Source organism: Rhinolophus sinicus, linkage group LG06 (assembly GCF_036562045.2).
Source record: "Rhinolophus sinicus isolate RSC01 linkage group LG06, ASM3656204v1, whole genome shotgun sequence".
NCBI lineage: Eukaryota > Metazoa > Chordata > Mammalia > Chiroptera > Rhinolophidae > Rhinolophus > Rhinolophus sinicus.
In genome coordinates, this window is record NC_133756.1 from 32,474,488 (window position 1) to 32,497,581 (window position 23,094).

At 40.5% G+C, this 23,094-nt stretch overlaps 1 protein-coding gene across 4 annotated transcripts in view; it reads left to right on the forward strand.

Moving 5' to 3' along the window:
- The window catches only part of DNAJC6 (DnaJ heat shock protein family (Hsp40) member C6), a 131,332-nt gene that overhangs the window by 1,287 nt on the left and 106,951 nt on the right, over positions 1-23,094 (forward strand). The window contains exon 1 of one of the 4 annotated variants that reach the window (XM_074334864.1): positions 7,866-8,081. The exons of 2 other annotated variants lie outside the window; for them this stretch is intronic. In XM_074334864.1, coding sequence (XP_074190965.1) covers positions 8,060-8,081 — 22 coding nt within the window. In that variant the 5' untranslated portion in view covers positions 7,866-8,059. Of the gene's footprint in view, positions 1-7,865; positions 8,082-23,094 lie in introns of those variants that run through there. One more of the 4 variants, XM_019731709.2, reaches the window with a different exon arrangement.

Below are 23,094 nucleotides of genomic sequence, written 5' to 3' on the forward strand. Positions count from 1 at the left end.
GTGGCCAGGTTCCCGGTGTGCCTGAGCTTAGCAGGGGGAAAGTGAAGAAAGCAGGGCCTGGATGAAGGTCTGGCTAGTCCATGATGAGTTTGGGTTTTATTCTCAGTGGGCTGGGAAGCCATTGAAATGTTCTAAGCAGGGACATGACATGATCTGCTGGCTCACTGCCTTCTCTGTCTGCAGTGGCCATGCCTTCGTCTCTCAGCCTGGCCAATTCCTACGCATCCATCAAGACTTGTGCAAATGCCATCTTCGCTGTGAAGCCTTTCCTGGGGTTCCTGCCACCTGTAACCTCTCTTTTAGTATCGTGTCACTCATAGGGCATTTGTTGCTATTCATCCAGTATTATAGATTCCATGTGGGCAGGTTATCATTTGCGTCATTTTAGCATCAGGGTTTGGTACTTGGTAGATACCTGTGTGCGTGCCTGTGTGTGTGTGAGTGTGTGTTGTGTGTGTGTCCTATCTTGTCCTTTTCATTTATTTCCATCATCTGATGATTCTTACTAGAGACGGACATGCCTTGATTTCTAAAATGGCCGACCTCATCGAGGGCAGAAGCTAGGTTGTACTAGAGCCCTATTATGGATATAGTTGTCACTTTCCCACTACGGGGTTGTTTTGAGGCTTAAATGAATTAATGAGTTAATACTTGCAAATTGCTGGCACATAGCATTCTAAAAATAAATTTGACAAAGAGCAGCAATAATTATCTTTCAAATATTTATTTATTGCAGTAGAAACAAGCTTTTCTATTGTTGGTAGTTAGAGAGACTCAGTGTCTTGGCATTGTTCTCTTGCTGGCTTTCAAAAGATGTGTGATTACTTTTCCTCAATGCACCAATTAAATTCCTGCCCCACTGGCATCAAGAACTTGCTGAAACTTAGTAGGGCTGAAGGCTGAGCACCCTTTCTTTAGGTTGCCTGAGTAGTTCAATAGATTGGAAATTGCAACAAGTATTCCTCGAGTGATAATTACATGTCTAGTGTTATTTCAGGTGTTGTGTGAATGTTTACCAAAGAGGAATAAATGGGTATTTCCATTGTACTAAATTAGGTTAGAATAAGTTTCCTACTTTTATAAATTTTAAAACCCGTTCTATACTGCATACACAGCCATGCTCTCCTCTCTTCTCTGTTCCTCTCGCTGAGTTCACCCATTGCTCATGAATTCACACATCTCTCTTTTTTTTTAGATGGTATCTCGGTTGCTCACTGCGTTTCTCTACTTCCCCTTCCCCTGTACAACCTGGGGGTAAGGTCATTAGAATGTCTTATGTATATGATACTTTACAGTTTACAAAGTAGGTCAACTACAAGATCTTGTTTAGATCTTGACAGCACCCCTGGAAGGAGGGAGGGAAGGTGGTGTTTATTTCCCCCATGTACAGATGAGGAAGATGAAACAAGAGACAGATGACTTGCTAGAGGTCATATGACTGGTGAGTGGCAGACTTAGGTCTGAGTACCCATATAGCATCCTTTCTGCCACATCTCCCTGCACAAAGTAAACATGTTCCAATATCCATACTCATGGAGGGGAAAAGTAAAATTAGTACATATCATGCAATGAAAGAAATCCACATTCCAATTTTATTTGACTTTTTTTTTTTAAAGGTACCCTGATTTTTCATGAGGATGGCAATGTCACTTGGGCATCTACAATCATATGCTTTGGTGTCAGACAGACTGATTTCAATCTGCCCCTAATTAGTGACATACTAATAAGCTGTCTGATCTTGGGCAGGATGTTAAATCTTTCTAAAGCTCATGTATCTATCATATGTAAAATAAGGATGATCATTCTAGTGCCCTAAAGTTGCTGTGATGATTAAATGAGTTAATGCGTATAAAATGCCTGGTACAAGGTGGTAGTTATTATTTTTATTAACAGTAGCCCAGATCTTCCACCATATGGTCATACCCCAAATATGGTTAAGTTGTGGAGCTGGAGAGTTAAGTGAGCTGCGGGAAAAAAATCCGTAGCTGGAAGCTCCTTCAGGGCAGCTCTCTCTCTGGACCAACCAGAAGGTTCTTCACATCAATATCCTTTTTCCCACCCGTTTTTTTTTTTCCACCAGAAGGCTGAAGGTGAGAAATAACATACCTTCTGGGGACTCCTGGTATCTTTTCAGCCTAACAGTGTCCCAAATGTAGCAGCTATTCAATTAAACATGCTTGTAATGAATGAATCCTCTAGGAGGATTCAAAGACATGTCTCCAAAGAGAATGAGTCTAAAATTTACAGTCTGAGCACCTGTGACTGTAAGTATAGGATAAATACATAGAAGGACAGTAATTGGGTTAAAAGGTATGTTTCTTTAATTTTGAAACGTATGCCTAAGTAGACCTCAGTATATTTGAGCTAACTTAGTTCCCACCAGTAATGTGTGAGATTCCTGATTCCTTACTTCCTTGCTAATACTGAGTAATGTCAGACTTTTTAATTTGATGGGCTTGCCAATTTGATGGGCGTGAAATGGTACTGCATGGTTGTTTTATACTGAATTTCCTTGAAGAATAATGAAGTTGAAGATTTTTCACATGAATTATCAACCATATATGTGATCCTCTTTGAAATGCCTGTTCACGTCCTTTCCCATTTTTTTAACTTGGCAATGGTTTATTATTATTATTTTTCTTATCCATTTGTAGGAGTTCTTTACATATTCTGGATACTAATCATTTGTTGGCTTATATATCCAAACAACTTTAAAAAATATACCTAACCACGCAAGTGGTTCTAAAGGGGAATATGAACAAGCTGTGCCCAGTGGAAATTAACCCCTCACGTGCGTCCATCCTTTCTGAAGGTCTGTAGTTTAGTGAAATATCAAAGCTTTTAGGTTATAGAAAAAGGAGCGAATCGCTGGTGGAAACATTTTGTGAACAGTAGGCCGGCTTAGCCCTTGAAGTGATGGTAGAAAACAGGTCCTGACTTCCTCCCATTAGAAATGACCTCCTCCGGATCCTCGTGGGGTGAAGAGCCCTTTCCAGAACTGCAATATTCCCTGGGAAGACACCGGAACTGGAGTTAGTTTCTGTCACAATAACTTTTCCTGGAAAGCAAAGAGAATGCTTTCCAGGAAAAGTTATTTGGAGAAGAGGATGGGACACTTGCCAGGTGATCTGTGGTTTCATCCCTCGCTGCCATTTTCTAGCCATATACCTTTAAAAACTCACATTGCATAGAAATAATGATCACTACCCAGGGATATTGGAAAGAGCAAGTGAGATCATAAATATGAAAGGCTGTGTAAGTACAAGGTGTATTTTCTAGGCTCTTAAAGACAATTCCAGAGTCGGAAACCTTTGTCGACCTACAGTCATTAGGCCCTATTCCTTCTCTTACCGACCACCTATTCTGCACACAGGTGCATGATTGTACAGCAGTAGTTCTCCCAGAGCAGTCTCTAGACCAGCAATAGCTACATCAGCATGAACTTGTTAGCAGTACAAATTCTTGGCCTTCCCAGAGAGCTGCTGAATCAGGAAATCTGGAGGTGGGGCTCCGCAATCTGTGTTTTAACAAGTCCTGCAGTAATTGATTTGTACTAAAAGTTTGAGAACACTGGCCCCATGGGATTTGCCAAGACTTGGGAGTCAGCAGATGTGGGCTTTAAATCTGAACTCTTCCATTTGCTAGCTTGTGACATGAGCAAGTTACTGGACCCTTCTAGGGCATCCAAGCTCTCATCAGTGAAAGGAAAATGATATCTTCTCCCTCTTGGGGTTGTTGTGAGAAGTAAATAACAGGAAGGAATTTTGCTACTTTTTAGCTATGTTTCCTTTGGAAAGTCACCTTGTCTCTTTCAGCCTTATTTTTCTCATCTAAAAAGATGGAATGGCAAGAGTTAACATGTATGCACTGCTTACTATGTGCCAGCCACTGTCCTAAACCTGTACATATTTTAATTTTATTTCTTACGGTAACTGTGTTTTACAATCTCTGTTTTACAAATGAGAAAAAGCACAGAGGTTAAGTAACGTCTCCCAAGTTCCACAGCTAGTAAGCTGGAATTCAGTTCAAACTCATGCAGTGTGCTCTGAAAGCTCTTGCTTTAAAAGATGATGGTTGGCAAATAATAAGGTCTCAATTAATATGTGATGATGATGATAAGATTGCCTGGCACACAGTAAGTACTTCATATATTAATTCTCTTGCCTTGAGGCCTGGCTTCTGTAGAATTTGCCAAGGTTTTCTTACAGTCATGCTGCCCTCTTCTGCGTTGACCCTAATCCCAAAGCTCCACCCCCATGTAGGCAGTTTTGTTCTCACATCTTTTATGGCCACTTAGATGCTCTGAGCAAACCAGAGTCTTGGCTGGATGGAGGAAGTCTTGGCTTGCCTGAATGTGGTGTGGAGGTGAAGCTGTCCTCCTGTTACCCCACCCTGACGTGTTTTGAGGATCAATGACTAAGCCTGAAGAGGTTCCAGGCTAGTGGTTGAAAGGTCATTAGGTCTGCCTCATTTGGGACATAGCCTCCTAGTTTCTTCTACTCTCAAATTTCTAAGGAAATGGAAAAGCTTTTTTTTTTTTTGCTCAGTTTTTCTTCAGAGTAAAATTTACAGCTGGGAAGTTTAACCCACAATATTACAGCAGTGTTTTTTCTTTGTTTTGCTAGGACAATGAAAAGCCTTATTCTCTTTCAATTTAGGGCCCCACTCATTGTTCCTGAAAATTTTCTTTGGTTTTGCTCTCAAAATGGCCTCCCTTGCTGGGCATGACTCACCAGTCTAGTGACTCAGAAGTGGCATCTAACAAGACAAGGACTGTTCAGAGCTGTGAAGGGACTTGGTTGCCAGTGGAGCCTGCCTGGAGCTTGCCCTAAACCCAGTTACTGAGATGAACCATCATTTCCATTAATAAAGGTTTATAAAGGTCCATGGTACCAGTTTATTTGAAGTATGGGGTCTGCCAGAGACACTGCCTTGTCCTGGAAAGCTCCAATGCTTGAGTCCATTCTTGTCCCTCAACTGGGTATGGCCTTAAGATTTACTGTGGGGTAAGACCAAGCTTCTGAAAATTCATCTGACACTGCTTGGAATGGCCACTGAATTAGGAGTTATCGGGCTTCTGTAAATACAGTGACAGGACAAAAAAGTAAAGTCTCTTTTTATGTGAAGAGGTCTTCAAACCTCTTTCAACTTAATTTTTAAAATAAACTACCAATTAAGGGTAGATAGATGAACAGATATGCAATAAGAGAAATATAGCAAAATATACTTGAAGATGGAGTTCAATCGTGCTGTTCTTCCAACTTTTCTTGTTTGAAGCTTAGATAAAATGCAGGTACCCTTAAAAGTGACCACCCTCTTAAATAAAAATTACTTCTCTTTTAATATAAATGACAGGCCTTCTCCCACTTCCTCACTTCTCCCAGCCTTATGGTATTTTTTCCTGGGAAGCTTGCTGGATTAAAAAGGGCCTGGAGCGAGGCTGGTAGGGGGTGAGCTACTTCTTTAAGTCGAGGGCTTTGTATTATTCCTGATGTGTAATTCTCACAGTAGCCCTACAGGCTAGTTATTATTTTTTGCATTTTATGAGGAAACTGAGCCACAAAGGGGTGAACATGACCCAAGTCACAAGGTACTAATATTAGTCTTCACAGCGTTTATAGAGCCCTTACTTAATGTGTCAGGCTGTGTGCTATGTACTTTACATGTAGTAACTTGTTTGGGCCTCACCCAACTCTAGGAGGTGGGTACCATTATTATCTTCATCTTACAGATCAGAAAATGGAGATTAAAGAGGTGCAAGAACGTGTCTCAGCTTACTTTAGGGGCCAGTACATGGCAGAGCCCATGTTTGAACCCAGTTTCTCCTGCTTCAGAGCCCTGCCCCACTCTTCAGACCCAGGCCTTGGCGTTCCTCTGCCTAATTCAGTACATCGACATACCATATGGCGCCCTCTTGTCCTGAGACCATAGCTCTTTGAGGACAGCAAATGTTTTGTTCACTGTGTCATTTGCAGTGTTCAGAGCAGTGCCTGGTACAATGAATATTTATTGAATGAAAGTGCACAAGTAGTGGCTTCTCACCACCTGCTCCTTCCCTTACCCTCTCAGCCTCTAAAGGTGCTCCTACGAGGTACATTTTGACTGTCTTGGACTTGGTCCTTGGAAACAGAGGGGCCTGTTTCTTTCAGGTGATTTATGAGTTAACATGGTTCATTTGGTAGCCGCTGAATGAAGGCAGATTTTCCTCATTGGTCTGACATTGTCCAAGAGGAACAGAAAGGTATTATCCACTTCCAAGGAAAGAGGGGAGCAAAAACCAAGACTTAAAATTTCCCTCAAATCTCAGGGACTTTAAATTGTGGCAGCTAGAAGTCAACTCCAGGACCCCCTAGTGGCCATGACAGCTTTCACTCGACAGCTGTTTGACTGTTGGGCTGGAGGACCGAGCCCATGAACACTAGCAATTAGTTCTCTTAAGTGCCCAAGCATGTTGGTGATTGTACCTCACGTTTATACAGTGCTTAGTTTACAAAGTACTGCATCTGTGCTTCCCTTTGATCTTCTGAACAGCCCAGTATATACACAGGGCAGGTGTGATTAGCCCCACTTTACAGATGAGGAAACTGGTACCAGAGAGGCTAAGTCACTCGCCTTACACCACTCAATTAATTGTGGTAGAGATAGGTCTTCAATCCTCTTGTCTCAACTCTTACTCCAGCAAATTTTCCATGTCAATAATGCATTTAACCCAGCATTTTCTGGGCATGAGAGCAATAGGTAGGTGTTAGTCTTCTCCCAACTTAGTGAGGTGCTGGATTGGGTCAGTGAATCTTTTTGGATATCAGTTTACCCATCAGTCTAATGGGGGGATAAACACCAATCATCGGTGAGTGCACTTGGAGGAGAGGAGTTTGTGAGAATTCCAAGCTTAAAAAACAACTTGGGAGTAAAGATGTTTGGAAGGGACTGGGATGATCCTGGCCAATTTTCCATAAAATAAACATCTCCCCTGGCCACTCTATCTAAAATGCACCTCTGTTATCTCACAACCATGCTTCATTTTTCTTCACAGCATTCACTGACATTTATTATAGGTTTATATTTGTTGATTGTCTGAATATTCCCACCAGGGAGTATGTATGTAATAGCCGTGAGAGCAGGGGCTTGGTCTGTTTTCTGCATTCCTGAATCCTTAACAAGTGGAATAGTGCCTGGTAGAAATACCATATGAGGAAGGAAGGGAGGAAAGAAGGGAGGTAGGCAGGGAAGAAGGAATCTGAGCTGAGTAGTGATTGAAAGTAAGCTTGAATTAGATGATTGAAAGATTTACTTGAATCTTGCTTCTCCTCTAACAGAGGGGTCTCATGGTCTGGTTGCTTCATACCCATTTCTGGATCAGCCACTCAGTGGCTTAAAACCAGTCATTAAAGCCTCCTTGAGTATCAGCTTACACCTGGATGAAATGGGTTCATGGCCTGTGTCCATGCAGCAATCACAGGTCATTGTATTGTACTTTATGCCTCTGTATTGTAACCGTCTTTGAGCATCCTGAGGACTGAAGGATGGTCCCCTTCACTGTTGTATCCCCAGTACTTAGCATAGAGCCTTGGCCACAGAGAGGTAAAACAAATGTTTGTTGAATGAATAAATGAATGAATATGTAAGAGGAAACAAAGCACAGGGTTCTTATAATCCCCCTCCAAAGTTAAGTCTCCATTTGAAAATAAGCCTGGTGCATGGCAGAGACATTCCCCTTTCAACTGGAACCAAATCTCTCCAGAGACAAGGAGGTGCTATACAGTCGGTTCTCTGACCTAAAGGAAGGAAAGTCATGCCTAAGCTCCAGATCCAGTTCCAGGCCGTGTTTTGGAATTTGTGTTTACGTCTGCCTTCATCCCCACATCCTTTCTGCTCCAGCATAAGCAAAATTATAACCCCGCACACTGACTTGCATGCAATTCTCAGAGCCCCGGTGCATCTCCGTTGAGGGGGCTTCGCCCCAAGACCGCTGACTGACTGTGAATGACAAATCAAAAGTCAGGGTTGCAGAATCAGCCGGACTTTCCTGCTCATTTGCAGCAAAGGGAGGAAGGAGAGAATGAAAGATTCTGAAAATAAAGGTAAGGGGCTGACTGCAGAGGGAGGCTAAAAGGTGCAAGGGAGGAGATGGTGCTGGACAGGCATGTTTAGCTTGTATTAATGACCGATTTAGGATTACTGTCACATAGGATTTAAAAATTCTAGTTATATAATAAACCTGACTTTTTTTTTTTTTAAAATGACTGGCTTCTGGTTTCCAAATATTGTATCATTCAATTTTCCATTTTTGTGCTACGAAACATAACCATATTTTTGCATTCTTCATTTACTCTTCGCTGGGTAACACATCTTTCTATTTCACAGATTTCCTTATGATAGCTACCAGGATTTTAGTAATTTTATGTTGGGAGTGTTCACAATAGTTAACTAATATGTTACGTTTTCAATGCATTATTGGAATTGGAATAGCTGAAATACTTCGGATTTACACAGTTAGGGTTCTCAAGAAAAGCCTTGACTGAGAATCCCCTAATGGACATTAATCTTTTGAGGAGGACTCAGTGGGGAGCCGTCACTGACCTTCAGAACTGTTTATCTTGCAGAGAAATATTCGGATGTAAAGTTCCCCCCGCCCATTCTGCCAAGCCTCCACCCCCTAGATCCCTGATATATTAACACTCTCCCTCCCTCTCCCGCCCGCCATCACTCTTAATTCCTTTGGAGGGTGGAGGAGCGAAACGGATTTAAATGAAAACCCAGGAAAGGAAAGGGCTCCTGAAAATGAGCCAACCAAATTTTAAGTTCAACCACAAGGATCCTGGAGTATTCTGGGGTTTTAAATTCCGAGGCTCTTTAAATTTTCTGCCGCAGTTGGGGGAGGAGCGATAGAGCCCACGGTCTCAGCAGGCTACACGTGTTCCCAGATCCTATTTCCAGGAGGGAGCCCTTCCCGTGTGCTGGTCCAGCTCCTGGTCCGGTTACTGGAGGAAGGCGCAGTCGGGGGTCAGGCTCCCGGGGAAAACTCCCGGGTGGCCACCAGGGCAGAGGGCGCCATCTCCGCTCCTTAGTGCCCCGCAGCTGCTTGCTGAGAGCTAATTTTAGGGTTTGCCTGCTCCCCTTCCCCCCCCATCCCCCGCAGGATTTTACTGTTCTCACCCGGGAGGCACTGCGCATCAGTTTGCACCCTACCCTGTCTTGTCCGTGTGCTCTGCGTAAGGAGGGCCCAGCACTTTGCCCTTGGGCACCCGGGCTTGGGTGCGCAGGTGGAGTCTGGCACGTAGCGCCCGGGCAGGTTACTTGCGCCCGAGTTAACTTGTTTGGGTGATCCGTGCAACAACGCAAGCCCCAAGCCGCCTCCTATCTGTGCGCCACGGGGGGGGGCGGGGGGGGGGGGGGGGGCGGCTTCTACAGACCAGTCTCAGCCACTCACTCTTGCTGTTTATGATTCCCACATTGTAATGGGCAATGATTTGAATTTTTATTCCACATTAAAAAAAAGAAAAAAGAAAAAAAAGGAAAACCAAATAAACCACATACAGCCTGATGCCAGTGGAGAGACTGGTATTTCCATCTACCAAGCTCTTTGTAATGAAGGTTCTTAAGCTACCCCACTGGCTATAATTGAGGCTTTAAAAGGGGCCAGGGTAGCTGGGGTTGATAGTATTAACATCTAATAGGTTCTAGATCATTCATATTGACATACTGATCTCTGTGGTTTTGATGTTTAAATTTCAATTAAGTAGCCTTAGCAGGGAAGAAAACAGCTATGCATGGGCCTGGTAAGTGGAAAGAGGGCTTATCCACTGCTGTTTCTACGCCAGCCTCCGGTGGACAAATAAAACCTGTGTGTATATTCAAAGTATTTTAAATGAAATCGAGGACAGTGTTGACTTTTCCTGTGTTGTTTTTAGTGGCTGGAGAAGAGGTTTCTGGGAAGAAAAAAAATGTGCTTATATGCCATGTCATGCTAGGCCAGGGGCACAATTTCGAGAAAGATAAAACTGCCTGAATTGGAGGTTCAGGTTCAGGTTAATATTCACTGTAGTTTGGAATGGAAACACTCCTAGTTTCTCAGTGTATCAGCATGTTTTAAGCTTCAAATCTCCAGCTGCTTTTTTGAGGGGAGTGGTGTTTAGAATTTTTGTTTCACTTTGTTTTGGAAAGAGCCTTTGGTTGGGAGTCAGAATAGGTAGGTTCTAGCTTGTTCTGCCAGAAACTCATTAGTGACTTAGGATTTCATTTCTTTAGATTTCAGTTTCCTTATCTCGAAAATGGAGAAATGTTAAGACTAGATCACTGTTCTTCAGATTGTGGTGGTAAGAAACCCATTTAGTGAGTCTCAAGCAACATTTAAAAAAATAAAATTGAATAGAAAATGTCAGAAGCCATTGCACATGGTGAGGATAAATACTGTTGCCTGAATTTCTGTTTCGGGTATTTGTTTTTGTAGGTAGGTATGGGCTGTATTGCTGTCAGTTACTATTTCTCACTGTGAATTCTAGTCAAAAGAGTTTGAGGAACACGGAAATAAATCATAGCTTCAGTAATTTGGTTTTCAACAAGCCTGAAATGCTGTTTTATATGCATGTCCATTTTTGTTTATAAGGAGAATATCAATAGTTTTTTTCAGATTTTCAAAGGTTTAGACCCCAAATAGGTTATACATTATTGTATTTCTTCGAAGTTCCTTCCAAGCTAATTTCTTACAGATCAAAGAATCCTTTCAGGGCTGGGAAGTAGTTAAATGTTGAGAGAGATGGAGTATGCTACATGACGTTGGGGGTGTGTAAGGTGGGGGGGGTACGTGTGTGCATGTTGAAGAGGTGTAACCATGGTAACCAGACCATAAGATCTATTTGAATATGTGTACACTAAAAATTAGAGTCTTTGAATACGTGTACACTAAAAATTAGAGTCTTTGAGAAGTACCACAGAAGACTATTAAAATGTTGTGAATTGTTTGGAAGTCAACTCTCCTTGCAAAGACTGAAAAAGAGCCAGGTAAAATTTAAAGAGGTTGACAGGGGCAAATAAATACTCAGGATGTTAGTAGGAGAAACTGAATTTTTATAAGCTACCATCATATGACCAGTGTTCAGTAAATAGTGAATTGTGGTTTAATAAATGCTTTTCTTTCTTTTCCCTATTACTGGTATATCTTGTCTTAAGGCAGTCTGGTGAAGCTTTTAAATACAAGAGACATTGTATAACATTTAACCAGCATATCTCAAAATGCTTTGCAAGCCAGAAAAAAAAAATGTATGAGGCAACTGAGAAAAAAATAGTTGACTGAATTAATAAGTAGGTATTGGCAAACATGATAGCTAATTATAATAATAACAACCCTAGCTCCTATTTAATGAACAACTATTAGTATGTGTAAAGCTGTCTGCAGGGGCTTTACATATTGTCACAACACTGCAAGATAGGGAGTATTTTACATGTAAAGAAATGGTTTAAGAATTTTGTACAGGGATACATAGCTAATAAGTGGCAGAGCCAAGATTCAAACCCAGGTCATTTTACCTCCTAATCCATTCATTCACATGATAGGCAAGAGCTTGAGAATAAGTGGCATGGCAAATTGCAGTTTTTAGTAACATTTTCAATATCGTTTATTATTAGAATTAATTTGCTTACTATAAAAGGGAAATGTGAACCTTAGAAAATGATGGCTTTTGACTGATTTTCTAGATAGTGTTTATTTGAAAAGTAGACATTTTTAACTCTTAAGTTCAGCTCCAGATTTTCCTTTTATTTAGTAAATTCTCTGAGTGTTTATGCAACAAGGTTTTAGAAGCAGAGATATCAAAGGACAGGAGTGTCTCCACACCTGGGTGGAAATTTAGGTGGAAATTTTTTTTTCTACAGGAGTTCAGGGCAAATAGGTCTCTTTTCAGCTTTTCTGTTATTTTTTCTATATTTCATCTCAAAATAGCAAACATGACATTTTGTGAGCAAATGAAGTTATGCATAACATATTTTAATGTAAAACTAGGATTAGAGCATTGGTCTATGCTAGTGGTTCCTGAAAGAATTTGATTTTGTATTAAAATTTATTAAAGAATCTGATTGGGAGTTAGAATATAGTCAGGTATAGACTTTTAGGTCCTAAGTATTAAAGGGACTCTGGCGTCCATCCCCCCAGTCTGTAAGTCAAAATAAAATAAGTGTAAGGAAATCTAAAAATGTTGTGCTTTTTCTTAATCATCATGACTACTGTGATACTTTTAGAGAACTCAAATTCTTTCCAGGACTTTTGTTGTTGCTTCTTTTGACTGGGTGGATTGAAGAAATGGTATTTTGACTGGGGCGATCTGTAAGTGGTGGGGTGATCTGTAAGTGGTGGGGTGATTTTTCGGATTTCAGGGCTAGCCTGTGATAAAGCTGGGCTTGCAGCTTGCTATGCCAGTGGTTCTCAAATGGGCATGGTCCTGCTTCCTGCAGGACACACTGGAAATACACGAGGGGCTCTAGAAGTGTTCACTGGGCAGAAACCAGAAAAGCTAGATGTACTGCATTGTTCTGGACTGTTCTGTCCCATGATAAATTACCCCGTGTCTTGTGCAACTTTCAGATGTTTTGCTGAAGAGGTAAGTGAAAACCCTCTATATTTTTCCGAGCATAGAACATAAATTGGTTTTACATATACACTGAAATTCCCAGGATTAAAAATGCTATGTAAATTGAGGGAAGATTGTAGTTTATTTTGTTCAGAACCCAAAGCGACACCACTTGTATTAGAGACTCCAATACAATGCACTTGTCTCATTCAATCTACATACAGGTACACACATCTGACTACTTTATTATGACCTCAGTACAATCCTGCTTGATCATTTACATATTGAAATCCATATTGTTTTATTATAAGTAACTTTCATTTTTTACATTGTAGTTGGTCCCTTATTTATCTTTTTGTTTAATTTTGTGTCAGGTAGCTTATTTTATCTTTGAATTTCATTTTGAGATACTAAACAGGGAACTACAAAAAATGTTTTTTATATTTACGTATATTTGTATTGCTGAGAGTATATAAAAGGACTTCATTTTGGCTTTCTTAATATTTTAAAAGAATTTGAGCCAACATTAAAACTTTTGGAGATTGCATATTCAATTCTATATTTCTGGTTCCTTAAAAACATTAGAACTATCTACAACGATGAGATTGAGCTGAACATAAATTGCAGGTGTTGGGGTTGTAAATCTTCTAAAACATTTTGTCTGGTAATTATTTTTTTAGGCTACTGTACTGGCACTTTAAAATTTCATTTTCTAATTGTTGCTAGGATATAGAAATATAGTTGATTTCCTTTGTTGACCTTATTTCAGTGACTTTGCTGAATTCTTTTACTGATTTTAATTGTGTTTTGATTTTTGGGGAGTTTACTGTGTAGGCAGTTAGTTTTCTGTGAATACTGTCAGTTTTATGTCTCCCTTTCAAATCCTTATACTTTTTAAACCTTGCCTTACTGTAATAAGATTTCTCTCACAACATTGAATAGAAACGGTGACTGTGAGTATTCTTACTTTGTTTCTCATCTCAGGGAAAGCTATCCATCTTTCACCATTAAGTACAATATTTGATGTAAGATTTATATAGATACTTTTTATTGGATTAAGAAAGTTATCTATTCCTACTGTGCTAAATTTTTGAATCATGAATTGGTGCTGAGTTTTACCAAATGTTTGTCTATATTGCGACGATCATTTGTTCTATTTTATTCTGTTCATATGATGAATTACATTGAATTTTGACTGTTAAACCAACATTGCATTTCTGGAATAAGCTCAACTTAGTTGTAACATGTTGACTTGCTAGTATTTTCTTGCAGACTATCTTTGTCCATGAGAGATATTAACCTGTAATTTTTTATTGTTGTGATGCCTTTGCCAGGTTTTGATATCAAGGTTTTGCTGAACTTACAGAACAAGGAAGCATTTCTTCTTTTTCTATTCCCCAGAAGAGTTTTGTAAGATTGGAATTATTCTTTAAATGTCTGGAATAATATGCTGGTGAAACTATTTGGGCTTGGAAATTTTGTTGTGGGAAGGTTTTAAAATATGGATTCATTTATTTTAGTAGGTATAGATTTATTCTAATTTCCTTTTTTTGTGTGTCTTAGTAAGCTGTGTTTTTCCAGGAATTTGTTCATTTCATCTGAATTTTCATATTTAAGTGGTGGGGTGATTTTTCGGATTTCAGGACTAGCCTGTGATAAAGCTGGGCTTGCAGCTTGCTATGCCAGTGGTTCTCAAATGGGCATGATCCTGCTTCCTGCAGGACACACTGGAAATACATGAGGGGCTCTAGAAGTGTTCACTGGGCAGAAACCAGAAAAGCTAGATGTACTGCATTGTTTTGGACTGTTCTGTCCCATGATAAATTACCCCGTGTCTTGTGCAACTTTCAGATGTTTTGCTGAAGAGGTAAGTGAAAACCCTCTATACTTTTCCGAGCATAGAACATAAATTGGTTTTACATATACACTGAAATTCCCAGGATTAAAAATGCTATGTAAATTGAGGGAAGATTGTAGTTTATTTTGTTCAGAACCCAAAGCGACACCACTTGTATTAGAGACTCCAATACAATGCACTTGTCTCATTCAATCTACATACAGGTACACACATCTGACTACTTTATTATGACCTCAGTACAATCCTGCTTGATCATTTACATATTGAAATCCATATTGTTTTATTATAAGTAACTTTCATTTTTTACATTGTAGTTGGTCCCTTATTTATCTTTTTGTTTAATTTTGTGTCAGGTAGCTTATTTTATCTTTGAATTTCATTTTGAGATACTAAACAGGGAACTACAAAAAATGTTTTTTATATTTACGTATATTTGTATTGCTGAGAGTATATAAAAGGACTTCATTTTGGCTTTCTTAATATTTTAAAAGAATTTGAGCCAACATTAAAACTTTTGGAGATTGCATATTCAATTCTATATTTTTGGTTCCTTAAAAACATTAGAACTATCTACAACGATGAGATTGAGCTGAACACAAATTACAGGTGTTGGGGTTGTAAATCTTCTGAAACATTTTGTCTGGTAATTATCTTTTTAGGCTACTGTACTGGCACTTTAAAATTTCATTTTCTAATTGTTGCTAGGATATAGAAATATAGTTGATTTCCTTTGTTGACCTTATTTCAGTGACTTTGCTGAATTCTTTTACTGATTTTAATTGTGTTTTGATTTTTGGGGAGTTTACTGTGTAGGCAGTTAGTTTTCTGTGAATACTGTCAGTTTTATGTCTCCCTTTCAAATCCTTATACTTTTTAAACCTTGCCTTACTGTAATAAGATTTCTCTCACAACATTGAATAGAAATGGTGACTGTGAGTATTCTTACTTTGTTTCTCATCTCAGGGAAAGCTATCCATCTTTCACCATTAAGTACAATATTTGATGTAAGATTTATATAGATACTTTTTATTGGATTAAGAAAGTTATCTATTCCTACCGTGCTAAGTTTTTGAATCATGAATTGGTGCTGAGTTTTACCAAATGTTTATCTATATTGCGACGATCATTTGTTCTATTTTATTCTGTTCATATGATGAATTACATTGAATTTTGACTGTTAAACCAACATTGCATTTCTGGAATAAGCTCAACTTAGTTGTAACATGTTGACTTGCTAGTATTTTCTTGCAGACTATCTTTGTTCATGAGAGATATTAACCTGTAATTTTTTATTGTTGTGATGCCTTTGTCAGGTTTTGATATCAAGGTTTTGCTGAACTTACAGAACAAGGAAGCATTTCTTCTTTTTCTATTCCCCAGAAGAGTTTTGTAAGATTGGAATTATTCTTTAAATGTCTGGAATAATATGCTGGTGAAACTATTTGGGCTTGGAAATTTTGTTGTGGGAAGGTTTTAAAATATGGATTCATTTATTTTAGTAGGTATAGATTTATTCTAATTTCCTTTTTTTGTGTGTCTTAGTAAGCTGTGTTTTTCCAGGAATTTGTTCATTTCATCTGAATTTTCATATTTATTGGCATAAGGTTTTCTTTATATCCTCTTAGGATCTTTTTAATATCTGTAGGTTGTGTGGTCTTGTCCCTATTTTCTATTCCTAATGTGACATTTTATACTGTTAACTTTCACTTTTTTCTTTGTATATTGCCAAAGTTTTCTTAATTTTATTAACCTTTGTAAACAGCTAGCTTTTTTTGACTTGGTCATTTTTTGTGTTTTTTTAAAAATATTACGTATTTTTTATTTCTTTAGTTCCTACTTTTATACTCTTTGGTTCTAATTTTCTGAAATTTTTTCTAGTTTTTTGAAGTGGAAGCCTATATCTGATTTTCAGTTTTGTTTTTTAACAAATATTTTCATTTAAGGCTGTAAATTTTCTTCTAAGCATAGCTTTAGCTACATCCTGCAAATTTTGTTATCATTTAGTTAAAATATTCTATAATTTCCATTGTGATTTCTTTTTTTTATATATACTCTGTTATATAGAAATGTACTTCTTAATATCTAAGCAGTTGGGGAATTTCTTGTTATCTTTTTTGCTATTGATTTCTAGCTTACTTTTACTGTGGGTAGAGAACTTTTACACTGCCCCACATATTCTTTACTTTATTTTCTGTACTTTTAGTCCTTTTTTCTCTTTTTCAGTTTATTTTTTTGCTATCTTAGGGCTCACCAGCTCTCTTTGCTGTTCCTAATTTATTATCACACAATCTGTTAATTTCTTGGTTTCATTTTGTATTTTGCAGTTCTAGAATTTGTATTAGATTATTTTAAAAATAGGTATTCCATCTTGTCAGTTATTTCTTCAAATATATTAACCACAGTCATTTTAACGGCCATGTTTAATAATGACAGCCAGAGTCACTTGTCAGTCTATTGATGTTTTCTGTTTTTTTTCTTGGTCCCCTTTCTTCATATGCCTGGCAATCTTTTATTAAATGTCCAACATTGTGTGTGAAAATCCTCTGGATGATGTCATCTCCCTCCTGAGAGTTTACCTTATTCTCTGCCACAGAAGAAAGGAGATCACTAAAGTCTGATCAGACACTGTGTCAATAAGGCCATTCTGCAGACTTTTAAGGTTTGGCTTGCTTTTGGGTTTCCCTAATCCTAGGCCCCCAGGGGTACTGACTGAGAGTCTGAGGTTTCCCATGGCAGATCCTGAAGTCCAATTTCTGTCTTTCTAGATTCCGAGTTTGCTGAAAACTCTGCTCTGCAAAATGCTCCTTCTTCTTTTCCATCTCCTTTCTCCTTGGCTTGTGAGCCCGGTACCCTGTCCAGCTCAGTTAGCAACACTTCAAGGAGAAAGCGCATAGCAGACTCACTTCTCTGACCTACTCTAGGATGTGCCTTTCGAGTCCTGAGCTCCACTTTTTGTCTTTGCAGCCCTGTAAGAGTGTCTAAAATTCTGTCTCTTAGCAGCTGCCCTCTGCCTGGCTTCTCAACTTCTTGCCCCATGCCAAGAATTGGCAAATAACCTACGGGAGAAAAATGGGCTTTCAGAAAGATAGGCTTACCTCAGTGAGCCTCTCTCATCTCTCTAAGACCTGGCTCCTCAAATCCTGACGAATCAGTTAGGTCTATTATTACTTCAAACAGATGTTTTGGTATTTTATCTGGCTTTTCTAATTGCCCTCAGCACAACTGTTGGTTTGCTACAATCCACTCTATTATAACTGGAAGTTGAATAAGACAGTGTTTTTTTTGTGTGTGTTTTTTTTTTAATGTGGACTATATTAACAAATTAAAACAGCAGAGCAGTAAACTCAGATACCGGTGACATTTTAAACATCTTATATACACAATAAAGGGTGTATATAGTTGATTTCTAGCTAATTGCTTATTCGAAGCTTGCTAGTGTCTTCTTTTCCCGTATTTTCTCTGACATGCTTACAAATTTATGTTGCTTTGTTCCAGAGAATATGTGTAGTAAAAGACGTTCATTTTTCTGAGTCTTGCCCTCCATCGAAATGTTTAATACTTTTGTGTTTTTTGGAATTTGGAATTGTTAACTCATTTCCCAAGTTTACTATTATTCTAAAATTTGCGAAATAATTTGAATGGTTGAGTTACGAAAAGTTCTAGAACACTTAATACCATAGCTTTCCCCCAACCTTTTACCATGAACGAGAAGGTATTTTTTTCAACATCCTTGTGTGGGGGCCATACATCCTCCTGCCCAGAGTCAGACGCCATTCCTACCTGGTCGGAATCTTGCTCACCGTGCCAGGTGTCTGAGTGGGTGGAGGCCTCGATGTAAGATGTCCACAGCCCTCGGAGCCTACAGCAGCAGCCCACCAAAAAGCCGGTAATGCCTGCTATGGCCAACAGGGTGGCATGCCATCCGGAGGCTCGAGAGGACCACCAATTCACCGAGGGGTCACGTCTCTCCCAGGCAGACTGTGCTCCCCCTCTCTGGCGCGGCTCCTCATGGGCTTCCTGAGACTGCGTTTTCACACGCACAAACTGCTCTACCATCCCTCGGAGAGCCTTGGCCGGCGCCATACCCTGCTCGCTGCGCCATTTGTCGTGCGGGAGACCCTGCTCGCTGCGCCATTTGTCGTGCGGGGCAGCCTGCAGGGTCTCTGGTCCCGCTCCCCACATAACGCAGGATATGGTGAGGCCAAAAAGGAACACCCACGGAGCCATAGGTAGGGGAGTCATACCACTACGGTCTCACTGGAGGCTGGGTTCACTGGACATGCGACCTGCTGTCCGTTTTGTCTGCAACCCACCGACGACTCTCTCTCACTCTCCTCCACTCTCCTTGGCTCCCCTCGGCTCTCCTTCGTAGCCGCAGCAGTTATATTAGCGGCCAATTGGCTAACTGGCCACAGCTGACGGCCAATCAGCCACAGCTGACGGCCATCTACTACCCGAGCCAGCACTCCTCCACGTGAGGCCGAGAGCCTGGAAACTGCTTTCTGGGGCTCTGTCCCCACAATGACATAAAATGGAAGGGTGACCAGGTAGGTGACTGGTACATTACCCAACTGTGGAAAAGTTTTTCATGTTACCCCCCGATTTTTTTTTTTTAAATCAAACAAACAAAATTTGCACTTGTTTTTCAGTCTTTTCAGAGCTGTTTCCCGACTCTAATGCTGATAATGTTCTTCTGTTTTTTGATCTGGCTGCTGGTGTTTTAGGTACATTCAGTTTGTGAAAATGTGTTGAGCTCAATGCACAATTGATCACTTTTCAGTATGTCTATTACACTTCATTGAAAAATTTTAAAAAGAACTAACGTTTTATTGTTAAATAAATAAAAAATGTCCAGGACCAAAAAGCTTGAGAAGCACTGATCAAGTTCATCCTCCAAACCCTAAAATGATGAGGGACGAGGAAACTGAAGCTTGGAAAGGGGAAATTACTTGGGGGTTGGGGAAGTGTCTCGCATGCAGACCTTCTGACTCTATCTAGTTCTGTCTTACTTTTCTAACTGGTTGGTTCAGAAAGGGGATGAAGAAAAATCCAGCATGCACTAAATTTGAGCTGGATGATATTCTCAGAACCCCAAATGTATCTTGCATGAGTCATCACTTAACTGCCTCCTCTTTTTCTGCCCTCTTCATCCTCTTCCCTGGGCCTTTAAAAACAGATACTTTTATCTCATGTGAATTTGGAGATGGTTATTTTATCACCTCAGAATCATTTGACTTACATATGCTTAGAAAAAAGGAAATTCGTGCCTGTGAAATCTAACAAGAGCCCAGCACAAGGTATGTTTATTTCCCCTTCTAAGCCATTTTTAGTTTGATGCTGTATGGTTTAAATTTAGAATACTTTTTTCAAACTGGGGGTGGGGATGCTGGTGTGGAGATTGGACCCAGCTGTGACTCCTGCTGTTATGAGTTAAATGGGAAAACCTGGAAATCAATGTAACTCTAAAAGGAGTGGGCTTTCATGAGAGGGGGCTGCAGGGGAGCAGACTTGGCCTTAATTGGGGTGACATAGTGTGGGGGCAGAGCCCCAGAAAGTAGTTTCCAGGCTCTCGGCCTCACATAGACAGGTGCCTGGCTCAGGTAGTAAATGGCCATCAACTGTGATTGCATGGCCATCAGCTGTGGCTAGTTGGCCGTCAGCTGTAACCAGTGAGCCATTGGCCACTAATATAACTGCTGTGGCTACGCTAGCAGAAAGAGAAGGATGGGGGCTAGCAAGGAGATAGCGGCTGGGCTGGCAAGCATGGATGGCGGTTTGCAGACAGTGTGGATCCAGCCTCCAGTGAGAGTATAGTGCCGCCAGAGAGAATATAGTGGTATGACTCCCCTACCTATGGCTCAGTGGGTGTTCCTTTTTGGCCTCACCATGTCCTGCGTTCTTATGTGGGGAATGGGAGCAGAGACCTTGCGGGTCGCCCGGCACGACAAATGGCGCAGCGAGCAGGGTCTCCCGCACGACAAATGGCGCAGCGAGCAGGGTCTCCCGCACGACAAATGGCGCAGCGAGCAGGGTATGGTGCCGGCCAAGGCTCTCCGAAGAGTGGTGGAGCAGTTTGTGTGTATGAACACTGAGTCTCTGGAAGACCAGGAGGAGCAGATGCCAGAGAGCTGGACCCACGTGGAGGGGTGGGAGGACGTGGACGTTTCTCCCACCAGCACAGGAAAAGCCATGCAGCTGCTGGAGAGATGGAGCCCCGTGGAGAGGTGGAAAGATGTGGACGGTTCCCCAACCAGCACAGGCTGGAGAAAGCAAAGGTCGTTGCAGCCCTGTGGGCCGGGAAGTTCCTGCTCAGGCAGCCCGGATGCGGGACTTGTCCCAGGAGGAAAGGCTTGCTGAGTCCTCTGTGGGAGATGAGGGTGAGGTCAAGGTCGTCCCTCACCCCCAGGACAGCCCTGGCAAATGACTATGGACTATGGGGAATTGCTTTCCATCCCTAATTTAATGGACCGCTTGACTGTTTGCTTGGGAACTTACCACCTTGTAGTGGAACTGGGGGATATTTGCTTTTGTGTCTTGACTGGCCACCGTTGAGAATATGTAAGCACCTTGATTGTGAGTCGCTGTTGTTCCAGCACGGTACCCTGAGAGGCCCAGAGAGAGTGGCAGTGCCCTGAGAACCCTGGCTGAGTCCAGGAAGTCTGGCTGTGCCCTGAGATACCCTGGCTGTGCCCAGGAAGTCGGGCTGTTCCCAGAGAGAGTGGCAGTGCTCTGAGAGCCCTGGCTGTGTCCAGGAAGTGTGGCTGTGCCCACAGAGAGTGGCAGTGCCCTGAGAGACCTGGCTGAGTCCAGGAAGTCTGGCTGAGCCCTGATGATGTGGCGAGGGTTTTTTAAATGTGTTTGTACACACACGTACATGCCCAGGCATGCTCACATACATGGATGCATACGTGCCATGTTTCCCTGAAAATAGACCTAGTCGCACCATCAGCTCCAATGCGTCTTTTGGAGCAAAAATTAATATAAGACCTGGTGTTATATAATATATAATATAATAGAATACCGAGTTTTATATTAACTATTGCTCCAAAAGACGCATTAGAGCTGATGGTCCGGCTAGGTCTTATTTTCGGGGAAACAGTATGTAGCTTGGCTTGAAATTGGTAGTGTGTCATTAATTCATCCTGGGTTCATTTTACTTCCTCAAAGGCTAGATTTTGAGTTCCCAACATTCTGTTTCTTCTGCTTGGAATATATTTCCCCGTCCTCTTTGGCTCAGTTCTACTCCTTTTCAAATAGTAGCTTCCTTGTCAAGGCTTTCTCTGACTGCAGGTCTCTTCCCTATAACTCGCCTTATAACACACTCCCAGAGCATCTTGTGTTTTCTCTTTCATGTCACTTTCCATACTTTTAGTTACTAGATTAAATTCTGGCACACCATAGGCCCTCAATACATGTTGTAAAATGGAGGTTGGAAAGAACAAAAAAAAGGAAAGAAGAAAAGGAGGGAGGGAGAGGGAAAAGGAAAGGGAAGGGAAGGCACCGGAGCCACATTTTGGATCTCTCCTCTTAAACTTAACAAAGTGGATAAGTTCTGTAACATCTCTGAGCCTCAGTTTCCTCATTTTCAAAATTGAAATAGTAATACTCAACTCATAGGGTTGTTGTGAGATTAGAAATAATACATTAAAAAGTACCTAACTAGTGCTGATACGTAGTAGACACTCAATACAATGTAATTAAAAAGTATATATGTTCCCAAAAGGGAGTTATGAAATTTCAGAAAAGCACAGAGAAAACCTGTAAAACCATCTATTATTCCATCCCTTAAAGATAATTGCTGTTGAAATTTGAGTGTATCCCCTTTCTGTGATATCGTGGTATATCCATACGTGCTTTACTTTGTTGAGATCATTTTTTTTTCCCTTAACATAGCCGCGGACTTTCAACTTTTTCAGTATGTGCAAAACACTACTAAATTTCATAATATTTCATAACAATAACCAGGCCTTCATTTATTAAAAGGAGATTTAGAAACTTGTACGTTTAACCATTCACACTCAGCTTTTAACAGGAAAGTATGTTTTTGATTTAGGAGGATAATTCAAGTTCCAGGGTAAATAAATGATACAGTAGATAGGGTACAAATTGACTTGAAAAAAAAAAAAAAAAACCCTCCTTGTTCATTTCGGTGGATTGGGGGATTAGATTTTTAAAGAAATGAGGCAGCCAGTAGAATGAAAAATCCATTGTTCTAGAAGTGAGGAGGTCTGAAATTTTCCTGCTTACAGTCCAGTCACTGACTCACCTTGAGTCAGTCATTTCACATTGCACCATCCAATCACCAAGTTGATGCCCAGGATTAATTTATGGAATAATTTAATACTTCCCCCAAGCCCATTTAGGGTGTCAGTGAACATGTGCTGAGTGAAACTGACTCTTAACTCTGTGTGTAGTCTTCCTTCATAAACCAGAACCTAATTTTCATTTTGTTAATTAGTACTCTGCATTGGCCATTTGAATAGCAAAATTCCAAGTTATAGAGAACAGTGGTCATCTGTTTTTGTTGTTTTTTCTCATCATCTGCAGATCACTGCTTAGGATTGAAAAGTCCTAATTTTTATAAAGTCAGTCCACTTGTGAAACTATCACCTAAATCACTCCATAGGACATTGCTAGCAACCCAGAAGCCCTCTTTGCTAACAGTAACTATTA